Raw genomic sequence first — 18181 nt, 5'->3', positions numbered from 1 at the left:
TGAACAATGAGTACATCTCGTCCATCAATAAGGATTGTGATAGAGTAGTAGATACTCCTTCACTTTAAGTCTCTTGAGTACATAATCAACTTTGTTAGAAAACGTTTTACCTTTCAATCTGAGACTTCTCGGCACGAATCAAAATTTAGTTAGACTTTTCGACGCGAATTTGAATTTAATCGAATTCTAACGTGGATATCAAACTCCAAACGGAGAAGAAAAAATACACCTCGTCCTTCAATAATGACCATCTCTCATCTGTTATTGACTAATGGGCCCCACAATTCATCCAAACGGGCCCAGCCCGGACCCACCCCCCGTTTCACTGCCATATCCGTGTAGCGTGTATCCCACTTCCTCAATTTGTCCCTTTTGCCTCAGTCGGAAACAACCACAACGATAAAAACAAGTTAAAACAGTGTGGAGGAACTATATACTAAAAAATAATTTTAAAAAATTAAAGCATAAAGTTTATCCAATCGATAAAAGAAATTCGTCGACAAACTCTGCAGAAAAAAGAGAGAAAACGAAAAAGGGAATCGCTAAATCAAACGGTCCATGGTGATTATTATGATAACAACAACCACGTTGCTTTTTCATTGTTTGATTTGAATTCAAATTTTTTTCATTATTATTTGGGGGAGATTGTTGAGGCTTTTTTAGGGTTTTAAATTTGAAGAAGGATGACGGAGGTGGTCCTCCACATATATGATGTGACGAATAGTGGCTCCGATAAGACCAACAACACCATTGTTCAGATCAACAAGTTTTTCAAAGACGGTATCGGTCTTGGTGGAATCTTTCATAGTGCCGTTCAGGTTCACTTCTTCTTCTTTACGAATTTCAATTGCCTTTTCTCTGCTTGATTTTGTGTAATTTTCCCCTCTCAATTTGGAAATTTGGTGTTCTGTGTAGGATAATTGGATCTAGGGTTTAGTGTCGGTGGGAGTGGATTTTTGAATTTCTGTTTTAAGCTGTTGGATACTGAAATTTGTTTTGTTTTAGTGCGTTAAATCATATATTTTTTATGCCTGGGAATATTTCATATAAGGGGGGATCTGATTGAATGCGTTCATGGTATATTCTCAAACATATCCTTTTCTGTTTTTGGTCAATTAATATTTCTCTTGAACTTACTGGTTATGAGGATGTGTGAATTGACTCGATTTATGCTCTTTAACTAGTAAAATCAATTGCCTTGTGGCCTGTGGGCATCAACTTTCTTGTGTTTGTTTTTCTTTCTTTTCTTTTTTGCTTCTCCTTTGACACACAACTTTCGTTTAATAATCCTGAGGTTTTTGAGTTCATAGTAGATGTCAGCATTGCAACTTGTTACCATCTAAAATTACTGTAGAAGTTGAAAACAAGTTTGATGTGCATATGACATACTATTATCTCAAATTTTGTCTTTGAAATCTGTTAATACTTGCAAGCTGTTTAGTTCCAAGGGTGGCGTAGTGGTTGAGGCATGGGAGTAATAGCCGGGAGATCCCTAGGTTCTAATTCTAGCTATAACACATGGTGTGAGTCCATCAGTTCTAACCTTGGTGGGCAGGATAATCTAGGCTAGTAATCTAAACACAATAGTTTCCTTTTCACCATCAAGCATCTGCAAATATATATTCTTGGAAATCTTAGCTTTCTATTATTTCTGCTGTTAGCTAAAAAATTAATCATATCTATCGTCTTCTCAAAGATACAATATCTTTTGCCTTTCTGGCAACGGCATTTTTATTCTCAAAAAAAGGGTTGGTACAGTTTTTTGTTCTTTTTCAGTGTTGACTAGAAGAGAAAGAGTTCCTGCTTGAGCATTGGAACAAATTTCTCCAATTTTTCAAGCAATTTTTTTTTTTTATGAAGTAAGTAGATTCATTTGAAGGCATCAAGAAGATGCAAGCTTTACAAGGATAGATCAGTTAAGCTCACAAAAAAAGGATTTGTAGCCTCTTTCTAAACTATAGAGCTAACAAAATCCAAGAAGAGTTCTAAATTATTTACAGGGCTCTATTTGGACCAACCAAAAAGGCTAACTAGACATCTGTCTCGCAAAAGATTTCTAGAGGTTGAAATTCCATCAAAACATCTTTTGTTCCTCTCTGTCCATCATCAACATACTCTTGATGGCTTTGTCAACTTCCCGTGAACTCCAACTTTCAAGGGCATCCCTATCAGAGAAAGGCATGACCCCAGAAAGACCAAAAAAGCAACAAAACATATTCCAGAGGTCTGAGGCAGCTGGGCAGTGCAGTAGCAAGTGGTTGACATTTTTTGTGTGCTTGTGGCAGAAATAGCATCGGTTAACAAGCTGGAATTTCTTTTTGGAGAGATTATCCTATGTGAGGCATGAGTTATGCAGTGCAGTCCAACTGAAACAGATCACTTTGGTAGTATGCAGTGCAGTCCAGCAATGTTACGGTATTAATGTTGGCGATAATGTCTGAACTGTATGAGATGTTGTCCACCAGACACTTCCGTATTTGGGGCTATACATGTAATAATAAGCTTTATGATCCTTGTTGTTTACCCAAAATGAACTTAGTAACATTGTTGCTCTCGAGAACTCAATATCAAATCTCGTTTATCTAACTTTAGAGGTAGGAACCATTAAGTTAAGTTAGAAAGAAAAACAGCCAAGAGTGTAACCTAGTGGTCAATGTAGTGGGTTGAGAATCATGGAGTGTCAGGTTCATATCTTACACTAGATGATTTCTTCCCATCTTTCAAAGCTTTAGAGTGAAGTTACATGATACTTGTGTTGGTGGGAGGTAGCAGGTACTTGTGGAATTAGTCGATGTGTGTGCAATTCTGCCTCGGACACCATGGTTATAAAAATAAAATGAGATATACTGGTTATTCTGCGATGATATACTTGGACAGTATCTATTTGCAGAAGTGTTGCATGGTACCATCTTGTGCAGTGTCTATTTAAGCTCATCACTTCCTGTTTTCAGTAGCTCTTTAACTTTTAGCTGAACTTTGGTCGTTTGTTCATCAACTAGCTTCGTTTTGTCAAAATGTTGCTATGCTTATACTGTATATACCTCTGCTTTCTCTGTTTATCCTTTTAAGCTTGTGTTAATAAATGTTAGATTTGGTGTAAATTTGACATAGGTTTATGGAGATGATGAGTGGTCATTCGGGTTCTGTGAACAAGGTACTGGAGTTTTTAGCTGTCCTGCTGGGAAAAATCCAATGTATTCGTACCGTGAATGCATTGTACTTGGAAACACAAACCACTCTATTTTCAAAGTGAACGAGATATTGAGAGAGCTTAGTAGAGAGTGGCCTGGACACTCATATGATTTATTGTCAAAGAATTGCAATCACTTTTGTGATGAATTTTGTGAAAGACTTGGTGTTCAAAAGCTTCCTGGTAATCTTTTTCTCCCTCTCTCTGTTCTTCCCTTGCTTGTTAATTCCGTTTGTGCTTTAACCATTTTCATAGACAAACTCTTAGTTGTGAACTTGAATGTGGCGCAAATGTATGTCCACAACTTTAAGTGTCTGGAGAAATGCTCAAATTACTACGTATTTGCTATCTCATCTCTCTCAATCGGGTGATGTTTGTTCACTGGGTGAGATGTTTACTCCGGAGACAGTTCTTGGTTGCCAATGCTCATGAAAACCAACTTTAACTCGACCTTCGTTAACATTTTCTATGAATGTTATTTCTTTCTTTCCAAGTTTAGTTCCAACTTTACTAGTCTTGATTTCTATGAAATTATTGATTGATAGACATTCAGGCTTAGAAACAAGGTGCACAAACATGATGGGACCAATAACAAAGTCCCTCTTTAGATTTGCCAAGAATATTATTATGATCCATAGTTATAGATTAGGATGAATAACCTCAGAAAGTTTAATTTTGAAGTTGAACCCCTAATCTGTGCACTGTTAAGGTAGCAAATATTTCATTACCATAGTTGCCAAGCACTCAAGACGTGCTAGGTATTTGTCTGAGCTGCTATATATGTCGTCATTTTTTCCACATATTATATACATCAGTTAAATTTCACCATGATGCTAAATTACATAAACTTCTATCTTTTAAATCATGTGTTGATGATTTCTTTTCTCATTTTCAAAAAAAATCATGTGTTGATGATGCCTTCCCTTCAAAACATCTCTGTTTCCTCTCCCTTCTAAAATAATCCAAGAAACACATGCTCGAATGATTCTCCAGTTTTTCTTCAACTCTTTATTCCAGCATTGAAGTGTTAGGCTCATGATATCACAGGTTCGAACCCTGTTGCTTATTGAAACCCTAATATTTAAGTGGAGAAGGGTAGAGTGGCTGGCCCGTTATCCTCAATAGTTCTGAACTGTGCGTCACTGTCCCTCGGAATTTCTCGGTTTTCAAAAGAAGTATTTAATCACATGCTTGCCAAAAAGAAGTTTTTTGAGGGCATGATAAATTTTGCTTGTAGTGTAATTCACGCTACTAAGAACCTTTTATTTAATCTGAAGTAGTCTGTAAAATATGGTTCTCCAAATGTAGGTGCTTTTGGGCGTTATTTTGTGGGAAGGGTGGGGTCTTAGATGTAAGCGTCTACTGAAGTCCTGCCTTGCGTTCTGATTGTTGCTTGTATTGAGGTTCCCATCATGTGCACTAGAGTAACAGCTCCAGACAAATTGAGATATTATTTTGCCTTAACAATACAAATGATTATGCATGCAATGTATTTCATGCAGTGACGTCAGACCGAGTATTTAATTTTTGTTGCCTCTTCATCTGCTAGTGAGCAGTCCTAAAGTGTCCACGTTATCTAGGCTTACATTAAAAAGTTAGATGTCCACATTAAGTGTTCTCCTGAAGGACATGAGTGTAACAACCATCTGTAATCAGGAAACTTGTAATAGAACTTGTCTCTTGGAGTATACATGTGCTAAGTATACACCGCAATTTGATTGTTGATTTGTGGATCGTTTTGCGATTGTTATACTGTTTGAATATATCACCTCCAGACAGTGTTGTGAAAGGTGATCACCTCTTCATCGCCTATTAGTTCTGTGGCACATCCATCTTCAGAAGGCAACACCATGGTAACAATGGCGAGAAAGGTGTCACCTTTTGTATTTCTTCAACAAAAAAAAAAGGCGACCAATTTAGGGTTTTAAAAGTTAAAAGGTAATTTTAAGGTTTTCTTTCCAAATTTGCATAGTTGCACTCTTAGACTGTTACAACGACTCCAACCAGTCGTCTCGACTAGACTTCTCCAGTGACCAGATTTCTTTGGTGACCAGCCAGACTTTTCCGGCAACTCCAAAGTCTAAACCGATATGTATTTCTTCGTTTCTTCTACTAATAACTTCTTCTTCTTTTATTCTTCAGATTTCTTCTTCTAATATCTTCGTCTGGTTCTTTTTCCTTCTTCAGACGTCAGAGTTACTTCTACCTCTGTTTTGACTTCTTTTTTTTCTTATTCAAGTTCTAGACTTTTAGGGGTTGTTTGGTGTAAGGGATAGTACCAAATAGTCCCGGGATTAAATTATAGTACCGCTTATTTTATTGTTTGGTTGGCAAGTTCGGGATAACTTATCCCGGGATTAATAATTAGTACCGGGATAAGTTATCCCTTTCCTTGGGTGGTATAGTAATCCCGGGATAACTTATCCCGGGATAAAGTAGGTAAATGACAAAAATGTCTCTTTCAACCTTTTTGTTATATCACTTTTTACCTTAATGAAGGGCATTTTTGTAAATAAATAAATTGTTCTTACAATTTATTATTTTGAATACAACAAACCAAACACTCAATAAAAAATAATCCCAACACAACTTATTCCATCATAACTAATCCCAACATAACTTATCCCAACATAACTTATCCCATCGTAACTCATTTTCAAACCAAACGACCCCTTAGTATCTACTATCTATTTTCAGTTTTTGAATTGAAATGTTTGCTAATATGTTATTGCTATTTAGATTTTGATTATTTATATATGCAATTAAATATTTTAATTTTTTGGTATGAATTGGTGCCTCTTCAGAAGGCAAGTGCCTCTCCGCTCGCCTCGCCTTGTGGCGAGGCAGACCTTTGTCGCCTTTCGCCATCCAAAACACTGCCTCCAGAAAGATAGAAGCATGAAACCAAACTGTCCACTGATATTTGAGTGCTATAAGCATGCTGGTTGAAGCAACGTCTTTAATCATGAGGTTAACTACCCATGTTTCTTATGGGATCTTTGTAACATTTCTTGATTGTTGGAGTTTATTGGTGTTAGATGTTCACTGCAATATGATTGGTAATTGGGACAAGTTATATTTTTGATTGCTATACTGTTTGGATATGTCACCTCAAGAAATAGATACCTGCCAAATGGAAACACAATGGTCAAAAACTGCCACTAGTGCTAGAGTGCTAGTCAAGTGCTCTGATTCAAGCAACCTCTTTAACAAACATATATACATTGTGCAGCGTAAATTTTCTGGATTTTTAATCTTCTGTCTGAAACTCGCCAGCATAGACCATATTCTTATAGCTTCTGTAACAGGCTGGGTTAACAGGTTTGCTCATGCTGGTGATGCTGCCGTTGAGATAGCAGGAACTACTGCTTTTAGGGTGAGATTCTTCTACTTTTGGATGTGCATTTCTTTATCTCTAATGTAATATGTGTAGTTACTAATCCCCTAGTTCCCAGTGCCGCGTGCCTGCTAGTCAGGCGAAACAAAGTTCTCTTCTGCTTCTATTTCTCTTTATGTGTACCAATTGTTTGGCCCTTTTTCTGAAATGAAAATTTCTCTCAAATAGTTAATTTTATGTAAGACCAATCTATTCGATGACTGAGATCTTGATTGGATATATTTTTCAACTTATTTTCCACATTCAACTATTAACTCGATCAAAGTCTTTAAAAATATGAATTGAGTAGCTTAACAGATTATTTATGTTTGTTTGATTAATAAGCACCTTGATGTAAGTTTGTTTGCTTGTTAACTTTGCTTGCTAGCTTAGCACAACTTTTGCTTCAACTTGGCTTCTTTATCTCTTTGTAGCTGAGGCAAGCTAAAACAGAGATCGTTACAGCTAGTAAAGTGGCATATAGGTTCTTCGCAGGAGTTGCTTCTAACAATTCAGCTTCCCCCGACTCTCCTGGCAACTCTGGTCGGGGAACTCCTAGGTTTCAAGCAAATTGGTTTAAAAACTTTATCACCACTGGTGCGAAACCATCTGGTTCAGATAGTGAAGAGGTGCTAGGACAGCAGCAGCAGCAGCATGGAACAGAGACCCCTTTGAGGCAGAACTAGCGGCAGGAAAGCTAAAAGACATGAGGAATATGGTTTCCCACACCGATTCCCGTTATTGTCAAGAAAATGCCAAGCTTATTGCTCCTGATTTGTTGTGGAATATGTAAATCATTTTGTTTTTCTGGTGCTGCTTAAATATTGCAATTTGTTATGGGATTATGTAAATTGCTCTGGTCTTTTGGTTATGCTGATTAGTGCTAGAGAACACTGCATGCACAAAACTAACGATTTTCTTAGTATCTTAGCTGTTCTTTTTTTCAATGTCTTTTACATAGCAGATATGTGATTTCTCTATGGCGACTTTTCTTCCTTCAATTTCATCCACTTGGCAGATGTGATGTTGGGTTAAATTGTTTCTCTATAAGCCTAGTGATGAAATATGGAAGAGTGGTAAGTATTCGATGCTAGCCTTCATCCACAAAACGAAAGACCCACGTGAATTTGCATAACAGGCATGTCTAGTCTCTCTCTGAGCAAAGTTGAAAAAGAAATCAAGTTATCGGCTGTCACAAAAATTTGATATTTAAGTACATCCTGCGTAGTGTCGTTTTCATGACAGAAAGTAGCCCATTCGTCCTCCTCCAGTTTCTAACTTTCAGATACTTTGTTTTCTTCTCCTCAATCAAAATTTTTCCCATTTATCAAGAAAAAATAAGCAGAGCAGCCTGTTGAGTTAACTTCAACATTTTCAAGCAAGGATTTCGAGACCATAATAGTAAGAAAATAAATAATATCACCAGTACATTTACTTAATATAAATACCAGCAGTAGGTTTTTTAAAACACAAGTAAGAGCAAAAGCTTACATAACATAACACAAACGAGGTGGTGAGTTTCACATTCAAATATATACAGAGGATTATTCAAACCCATAAAGGAAAAAGAAAAATAGCAGTTCAGCACCAGTAACTGGATTACAAACCCCAAGACTCCCAATTAATTCACTCCCTCAACACCTGATTGAAGACATAAGAGTCTACTGGAGAGCATCTTCAGCTATCTGAAGAGATGATAAAGACTGTGCTGCAATAAAACCAGGAGAAATTCTTGCAACCTCCCAATTTCCTTCATCAAAGTACTGATGGTTAATATCATCCCTTACCCAAGTTTCAGATGAAACCATCCACTCGGAATTCCCCCACTCACTCGACATGCATCTGTACCCGCTTGCACCAGAAACCCAGTCAGTTCCTTCAACTGAATATGTTGAAAAGTCTTGGCACGGAAGCATGGGTCTTCCTCTGCCCACGAAGAAGTCAAAACTGCTGTTAAGATCCCACGAGTTCCATCCTTCTTCCTTCTTGAGGAGTAGCTTACATGAATCATCTGTATCTTCGCCAAGTAGAACCTGAAGTGCAACTGCTTCAGCAATCGCGGCACCCTGTTCATCAAGCCTTTGTTGTTCTTCTTTCTTCTTCTGCTTCTTTTTTTCCAGTTCAGAACGGATGGCAGCTGAAGTGGCCAAGGCTTTCTCTAAGCGCCTCTTCTTTTTCTCAGCTTGCTTAATTCGATCCAACTCATCCTTAACTTGCTTCTTCTTCCCTTTTCTAACAGCAGGTGCCACCTTAGCACATTCCATTTTGCCAACTAATTATGAATCAGTAACACTTGAACCTACCCGAATTTTCCTTTGTTGTGGATATTTCTAAGACAAGTTCATTCTCTTTATAACTAATTTATTATCTTTTCTTTTGTGCCCTGTTACTAATACTATTGCAAAAAAAAACTATGCTATTCAATCTAAAGCTTTTACTAACGTTACACCTACACAAACTCAGGTCTAAGGGAATACCGGATTTTACGAACAATACAGTCCCAGACAGAAACAACAGGAGATTGAAGAAGAGAAGACTGGTAAGCACTCATAGGCCCGTCACTCACCATTCTTCCTAGTTTGCCACAAGCCTTGCATTTACCCATCTGGCAACAACTAACAAACTACTAAGCCCACTGAAAACCCAACAAAATGATGTCTATACTTGTCTGCTTGCAACAACTCACATGGCCTTCCTCCCTGCAGAATTTACATCAAACTTAGTATGTAAAATCCACACATTATCTGAACAAATAGTTTGGAAACACAATCAAGAGAGTTTCTAGACATACTTAGATCACGATATATAATATATATATATATATATATATATACGTATATATATATACACACACACAAAGCAAACTAGATGGTTGTCAAAATTACCCAACTTCTGTGTAAAGGATAATCCATAGTACTCATCCAGCTTATTAAAGAAACCATAAATAACAAAGGTACCCATCTACCAACAAAAGCAGAAGGGAATTTTAAGAGAGTTGAAAATCCCAACAGCAACACAGACAAATCATCAGTGTCCTCAAGCATCCGTGAGAACACCAATAAAGTCATATTACATATCCTTCACAACATAGAAATTGAATCCTGTACATTCATGTTCTCAAATATGAAGTATTGCTTAAGGCCTTTTTAAGACTCTTAATAGTCAGAACAGTCATTTCTAAGTCTAATAATCCTCTAGTAAGGTAAATTGATTTGTTAATGAGTGAGTTAGCATACAATTCCTGTCATAGTGGGCATGCAACTAAAGAAAACCCTAATTTCACAAAATTGAGATCATATAAGATCCCTAAATCAGAAATTGACTTCATCAGACCAAACCCAAAAACTACAAAAACCAATAATTCCAATTAAATTCAGTTAAAATCCAAATCCAAATTCAGATATAAACTTCACTAATCCAATTCCGACACACATACAAAAACCTCAACTTTCAATCAAATAAATCACTTCCACACACAATTAACATCAGATCGAGAACACCCAGAATCCAAATCAGAAAGAAAAACAAAACAAACCCATAAAAATCAAATCTTTCAGATCTCAGTTAAACACAAAGCTCTAAAAGAACAAGAAAAAACAAACCTTCGAGAGAAAATGGCCACAGGAAAAACTCTTCCAGCAAAAGTCAACTAGCAATAAAAGAGTATAAAAGATCTGTAGATCTGAATCGCAAAAGAGAAAACAGAAAAATTGGTGTCCAAAGAAAATTTATAGATAGAAAAGAGAGAGAGAAGATAATATAATAACCAAACTGATCACATGAATTTGCCGGTTTGGAAGAGACGGGGATGAGTACGAGAAGGAAGGGTAGAATCGTCAATTTGCTTATCTAGGTTGTGAGACACGTGGACGTCTAGAACTTTGGACACTTGGAATGGACGGTTCAGATTGTGTTGAAGTGGGACCCATGGAAATGGAGAATTTTGCGCCGCTTGATCTGAATGAACTTTGTTTTTCTACTAAAAGGAGTTTGTTTTTGCTTTTTCTTCTTGATAAGGAATTTGGTTTTGTTTTTGTTTTGAGAAAAAAGAAGAAGAGGAAAATAGGGTTATTGGTTGGAGTAGATTAGGGAATCAAAGATTGTATGGTTAGAAGTGGATGGTTGTAATTGGATGAGCTCATTCACTATGTCGTCACATGCTAAATGCATGAAGCAAAGATGATGGTTATCGATGTTCAAGATTCTGGTAAAAATCGATCTAAATTGATAAAATAAATTAATTTTATTTTAGTTTGATTTGATTTCGTTTGATTTTACATTGTTAAAATCGATAATATTTGATTTGATTTTACTCAAAAAATAAAAGAAATAATTGAATCAAATCAATTATATATAATATGGTTTTTGTATGAATAATTTTAATTGTCTTATATATATTTTCATCGAACACTATTTATAATTTGAGGGAGGTTTAATAGAATCAATTTGGGGACATGATCTAGTTATTTGCTTTTTTTTTATTTTGATTTTATTTTCTTCACTATAGTAAAGACTTGACTTGGAAGAAAAAAAGTGATTGATGTTGATATATGTCTCTTTACTAACTATATTGGCTTTCTATTCCTCATCTTATTTTTTAATTTTATTTTCGTGTGTATGATTAATAATCGAGAAGTAAAATTGACAACTAAACCAATAAATATATATCATATTCGATTTAATTTAAATAATTCAAAAGTCAATTAAAATAATTTGATTTTGATTTTGTTTAATAATTGTTTTAAATCGAACACTCTTACTGGTGAGGGATTGAGATGGTATTTAGCCTATTTTGTACAAATAGAACCCATAATATTTCCTCTAGTCTAATAAGTGCATTTTTAAAAAATAAAAATTATAGTTGAAAATAAATGAATTTTTTCATCCTTTAAAAATGTATTAATTATTATCCTTTTTAATGAGAATGAATTGCACTAATCACAAAGTTATATTTATGTTCACATTGGTAATTCTTCATTCCGCTGACATTTCCAAGAATCTTCTATGCTCGTTTTGTATTAATTAAATTTTGAGATGATTATCCTCTATTTGACTTTCACAAACGTGAATTTTTTCGGGTGAATAATATGTCAAAAGAATCGAAATAACTAGATGAACTCATATCTAAAATTTGAGATTATTTAGAGGAGATTTGAGTTGACCAAGATTGAAAAAAATATGTATATTTACTTATTGCACAAACGTGTATGGATGTGTGTGTGTATATATATATATATATAAATACATAATTATATATTATATACATAATTATATACTATTTATACAATATGATACATTACCTATACATATAATCATTTTATTGAAGTTTTTGTCACTTGTACAATTACATGAGAAGCCCTTTTTACTTTGTGTTGTACTTGATAGAAGTACCTAATTATGCCCATTCCTAAGACTTAGCATAAAAATTGAGGACCGCTAGCTGAAAATGTTGTGCTCATTTGGATTTTGGGCAATTTTCCTGGACAGTCATCCATGTTTGAGAAATTATCTAGGAATATCACTTATGTTTGTTTTATGATCACAATATCACCCAACTTTACCTCTTTTCCTCAAAATATACTTGACACAAAAAAAACATTATCTCTCTCCTAATAAGATGCCATGTCACATTATTCCTTTTTTATTATTAACATTTTTTAATTCTTTTTTTATTATTAACATTTTTTAATTCCTTTTTTATTATTAACATTTTTTTTAATTCTTTAAAAACATTATATCCTTTGTAGTTTGACAATATGGTTACCTTATTACTCTAATGAATTAAAATATCAACAAAAAGGGAGTCCGAAGCCAAAAGGGTCATTTTTTTCCTACAAAAATAAAAAACGGCACATCAAAAAAAAAATTTAACCAAAAGGGCAAAATCGCTCCTGACGGAGCAATTTTCTTTTGACAAAAATTGACGCTGTTCCGTTAAAAGAAATAAAAATCGCCGCCTTAGCAGCGATTTTCTCAAAAAAAAAAACATTATTTTTGTAAAATCGTTGCTATAGCAGTGTTTTTTTAAAAAAAAAAAACATAAAGAACAAGTTTTAAATTACATAAATTTCCGGCGGCAGCCATTTAAAAAAAAAATTAAATTTTTTAAAGAAAAAATCGTTGCCGAGGCAGCGGTTTTCAATTTTAATTTTCATTTAAATCGCTGAAGGGTAAAGATTTTTTTAAACAAAGCTTTTTATGAAAATCGCTGGCTTCAGTTTTTATTTTTTTATTAAATTATCTGCAAGGGTAGGATTTTTTTAAAAAAAATTTAATTTCTTAAACAAAATCGAACTTTTTTTTAAATTTTTTTAAACAAAATCGCTGCTATATAGCAGCGATTTTACTTTAAAAAATTTTTGCGAAGGCAGCGATTTTAATTTCTTTTAGCGGAATGCCGTCAATTTTTGTCAGAACAAAATCGCTCCGTCAGGAGCGATTTTACCCTTTTGGTTATTTTTTTTTTTGTGTCGTTTTGGTTTTTTAAAGAAAAAAAATTGTCCTTTTGGCTCCGGACTCAACAAAAAGGTGCCATTGCCCATTAGTGCCCATATAAAAACATTATCTCACTTGAAAAACCGGAGGAAGCCACATATTTTCTTGAAGAATCAGAGGAGCTCATATTTGGATTTGCTGCCTAATCCCCCAGAACTAGAGTAGAAATTTTTGGGCTATGTAATTTTTTTTTACTAGGTAATATGGGTTGTCTAATTTTTTTTAAAAAAATGTTAATAATAAAAAAGGAATAATGTGACATGGCATCCTATTAGGAGAAAGATAATGTTCTTATTTGTGTCAAGTATATTTTGAGGAAAAAAGGTAAAGTTGGGTGATATTGTGGTCGTAAAACAAACATAAGTGATATTTCTAGGTAATTCCCAAACATGGGTGACTATCTAGGGAAATTACTCCATAAGCATTTGGACTTTGAATAGGCATTTTTGTTTTCTAAAGGGGTACATGCGGAAAGAGGAAGTAGAGCTGAGAAATGATAAATCAATAAAAAATTGCAAATAATAAGAAAATCTAAGACAATGGGTTGGGTTGAATAGAGTTACATGGGACTAGTTGAGGCAAAGTACAAGTAGTAGAAGAATGACAGAATGACTTGAGAAAACATTGTACTTGATTTTGTTGTCAATTAAACCCTCATATTCATTACTATCTCAACTAAATCCTTAAATTTGTTAAAACAATATTTTAAATTCTTTTTTTGACTTATCATCTTATATAGCATTTTTATTCAAAGGACATGTGATACAATATACACACATTTTAAGCACACGAGGCCTTCTGAAAAGGCAATAACAACAACTTTTGACCTTTATAACAATCATCTTCTTCCCCAATTATTCCAACACCATTGTTGATGACGTAGAAATTGAGGTGTACTCAATTGTATTATACGCACTAATAAGTAATTCATAAAAGGGTATTAAAGAGTAAATTTTAGGATTAACAAACATAAAAATCATATTAGCGCAGTATAGCTACAGTTTTGCTATTTGCGCTCCATAGCCAAAATATGTTTGCTATAGAGCATCTGATTTGTATAAATCTCGTCGATCTTTATAAAAATTGCAGTGATTTGTATAAAAAATGTGTTTATATATGTATATATTATCTTTGTTAGGCTAGAGTGGCGAGCGAGATTGTTAGAGAGAGGAGAGAGGCGAGCGAGAGAGAGCAGAAAGTGGAGAGAGATGAATTGTATTTGTATATCAGTTTGATAATTATATATATGTAACTATTATGTATATGTATCAATGATTGTGTTTGTATNGTACTCAATTGTATTATATGCACCAATAAGTAATTTGTAAAAGGGTATTAAAGAGTTAATTTTAGGATTAACAAACATAAAAATCATATTAGCGCAATATAGCTACAGTTTTGCTATTTGTGCTCCATAGCCAAAATATGTTTGCTATGGAGTACCTGATTTGTATAAGTCGCGCCGATCTTTATAAAAATTGCAGTGATTTGTATAAAAAATGTGTTTATATATGTATATATTATGTTTGTTAGGCTAGAGTGGCGAGCGAGATTGGGAGAGAGAGGAGAGAGGAGAGTGGCGAGCGAGATTGGGAGAGAGAGGAGAGAGGAGAGAGGCGAGCGAGGGAGAGCAGAGAGTGGAGAGAGATGAATTGTATTTGTATATCGGTTTGATAATTATATATATGTAACTACTATGTATATGTATCAATGATTGTGTTTGTATATCTGCATAAAATTTGAATTCGTATACAATTGAATCAAGTTAAAACATTTGTATTTGTATATCAAATCTCACTCTCGCTTTATACAAACACAAATTATACATTATATTTTATATAGTTTGTGTTTGTATAAAGCGTGAGAGAGAGAAAGGCAAAGAGAACTGGGCAGGGGAAGATTTGTATTTGTATAATTGTATATGTATAAGACGGAGAGATATGTATTGGTATTTGTATATACAGTCTCTCTCGCTTTATACAAACACAAATAATATTTGTGTTTGTATAAAGTGAGAGAGGCGAGCGAGAAAGGGTTGAAAAAGAGGAGAGTGGCGAGCGAGATTCCAGAGAGAGGAGAGAGAGGCGAATGGCAAGAAGCTTGTTGCGAATTGGATAAATTAAACTGTAGCTACAAAATTTATTTTGAATTAATAGTTTGCTATAATGCACAATTTCCCTATTAAATATTGTGCTTTAATGAGTTTAAAAATTCAGTTAGCAAAATAACAAATGGAAGAATCGAACTGACAAACAAAATCAAGTACAAAATTCTATTTGGACATTCCGCCTACAAAAATTAAGTAAGACTAATTAAACTAATGATAATCAAAGTAACTCATGATAATAATGTGTTGGTTCTGGGATAAGACACACTTACTGGCCAAACAAATAAATTCGAATAATCGCACGAGAGAGAATAGTATTTTGATGATCCCTAATTTAGTGGAGCAACTTCCTGAGCACTCTATACATGACAACTTGCTGTGTATTCTCAAAAACATAAAAGAACAAAAAGATTATGCTTTATAAAATCATCGGGTGAGGGCATTTTCAACCCTACACTTTATTTTACTCTCCAAATGGATAACTATAGAGTTCTTTGTTTTTCAGACAATCAACTCCAATCCAATTTTCTATTTTACAATCTAAAAAAGAATCGTTTTTCTCTCTCCTTAATATTATATTATTATTTCTATTTCATTCTTATTTTCCTATTTCATAATATAATTTTTTTATTTCTTTTTTCCAATAATTACTTTATATAATTTTCATGTGATATAAAATTTTTTATTTAATATAAAATTATATTTTATTCTAAATTTTTAAATAACATTTTGGCAAGAAAATATTATATAATATACAAATTAATGGACAAATTCAAATAAAAGTGAAATACAATTACATAAACATTACATAAACACTCATTTTCAAAATTATTACGTTGCTCCCATAATGCTCTATTAATGCATTACGGAGTTCAAAATGAGCATTTTTGTCCTTGATTTTTTTTTTATGTCTAGCAAAAAATTGTTCAAATCGGAGATTTTCATCTACCACAATTTCTGTCGTTGGAGTTGGAGCCTCTACGATATCTTGAAATGGTGCATTAAGATCACGTTCATCCTCAATTATTATAATCTTGTGCAGTATAATACAGGTAGCACTTCCTTTCTCCAAAAACGTGACGGTCCTGCAATACTTGCAAAACTCCGATTGCACGTTCAACATCGTTTCGGCATGATTCTTGTTTCATCGTGAATTAATTATTATGTTATGTATTGTATTTTATCTTGTATTTAAATTATTATGTCATATATTGTAGGGATAAGGGTCTGAAAAATATCCCAACTTTGGTCGGATTTGTTGTTGCGATACTAAACTTTCATAAGAACCTATTACCTCCCCAAACTATTTAATACCGTATTTTAAACATATATATTTGCCCACGTGGACATAAAAAATAATGTAAAATTATAAATAGTAATGTGTCCACGTGGGCACATATATACCTTTAAAATATACTATTAAATAGTTCAGGGGGTAAAAAACTACGGTATTAAATAGTCTAGGGAGGTAATAGGTTCTTATGAAAGTTTAGTATCGCAACAACAAATCCGACCAAAGTTGGGATATTTTTCAAACCCTTATCCCTATATTGTATTGTTATCTTGTATTTAAATTATCATATTATGTATCGTATTTTTAAACTAAATTTTTCATCTTTTCATTTTAATTTTGTATATTCTTTATAGTGAAAATTAATAATAAAATCAAATTATTTTATTGACGAAAATTAGAAAAAATTAAAATACTATTAATTCGAAATGAAAGTAGTATATATTAAATAATATATATTTTTTAAAATATTATATTACATTTAAAAAGAATTATGAATATTAGATATTTAATTAATGACATTATATGTAAAATAATATGTTAATTAAAAAGTAATAGAAATAATAATAAAATATTCAAAAAGTGAAATAGAGAGTGTGAATGGTAGTTCTCGAAATTTGGAAAATTACTATTCACCCACTCCAAAATATGAAGAATAGAGAGTGATATGGAGGTGGGTTGGAGTGTCCATTCTCTATTTTATTCTCCAAATATAAAGAATTGAGAGTAAAATAGAGATGAATTGGAGATTGTCTAATTACATTATGAATGCACATTGCGCAAAAAGGAGAAAAGTCTTTAGAATTCTATGCATGAGCTTTGCCTTTGGTCAACAACAACAATAAATCTAGTGAAATCCCACAAAGTAAGATCTAGGTAGAGTAGAATATATGCAGATCTTGTTATTATTTTTTCGAGATAGAAAGATTGTTTCCAAAGAAACTTTCAGCTCAAGCAAATAAAAGCAGTAATCAAAAGAAAAACATGACCACTAATAGTAAAATAGTGCATTGTATATATGCAAGAAACCGTAACAGTAACAACAAGGTGCAATTACCTACACAATAAACCACATAAGATAATTAGAAACTCGAAATCAAACACTATGTGAATATGCTAATACTATGACCGACATGTAGCTCTACTCAGCCAAAAACTAAAATAGGCTAGAAATAAGAACACCTCTCAACTATCTACTAACCTTCTGCCTTATACACAATCTTTGTACTTTCTTATCTAAAATCATATTCTCAATCATGTGCAAATACACTATATCCTACATAATCACATCTTTCCAAGTCTCTTGAGGGGGTAGGGGTAGCACTCATGGCTATAGATACAAGTCAAAACCTACATCTTTAATTTCCTCATTTTCATTCTTATAGATACACAAATGACTCATTCATATATTTGTCTTATTTAAAAATAAGAACAAACACAGATAACCACAAAAGCATAAGAGTAATTAAGAGTAGTAGGATTACGTATAGATCGATTCAATTTTGAAGTCTACTGATTCAACTTACTGATCATTATCAATTGAATCATTAAAATTTCACATAAAAAATCATTAAAGTTACTTAAAAATAAAGTGACAAACAAATAAATCATGAACATAAATTTGACATATTTTGGGTGTGTTTGGTATGAAGGAAAACATTTTCCGGAAAATGTTTTCCAATTTTCTCTTGTTTGGTTGGATTAAATATTTTGGAAAATGTT

At 33.4% G+C, this 18181-nt stretch overlaps 2 protein-coding genes across 2 annotated transcripts; one reads left to right on the top strand and one right to left on the bottom strand.

Moving 5' to 3' along the window:
• The first annotated feature begins 418 nt into the window (after window positions 1-418).
• On the top strand, window positions 419-7451 carry LOC125860220 (uncharacterized). The gene is made up of 4 exons (XM_049540142.1): window positions 419-818; window positions 3112-3373; window positions 6499-6566; window positions 7001-7451. The coding sequence occupies exons 1-4, from the start codon at window positions 684-686 to the stop codon at window positions 7250-7252; spliced, it is 717 nt and encodes a 238-aa protein (XP_049396099.1). The 5' UTR covers window positions 419-683; the 3' UTR covers window positions 7253-7451.
• A 517-nt stretch (window positions 7452-7968) lies between these two features.
• Window positions 7969-10400, bottom strand: LOC125858457 (uncharacterized). Its single transcript, XM_049538242.1, has 2 exons — window positions 10169-10400; window positions 7969-9265 (listed from the first exon to the last, which is right to left on the bottom strand). The coding sequence occupies exon 2, from the start codon at window positions 8828-8830 to the stop codon at window positions 8228-8230; it is 603 nt and encodes a 200-aa protein (XP_049394199.1). The 5' UTR covers window positions 8831-9265; window positions 10169-10400; the 3' UTR covers window positions 7969-8227.
• Window positions 10401-18181: the final 7781 nt, after the last annotated feature.

The sequence above is a fragment of the Solanum stenotomum genome, chromosome 3 (assembly GCF_019186545.1).
Source record: "Solanum stenotomum isolate F172 chromosome 3, ASM1918654v1, whole genome shotgun sequence".
Classification (NCBI taxonomy): Eukaryota; Viridiplantae; Streptophyta; class Magnoliopsida; order Solanales; family Solanaceae; genus Solanum; species Solanum stenotomum.
The sequence above is the reverse complement of the archived record's forward strand: the minus strand, read 5'-3'. Positions and strand labels throughout refer to the sequence as shown.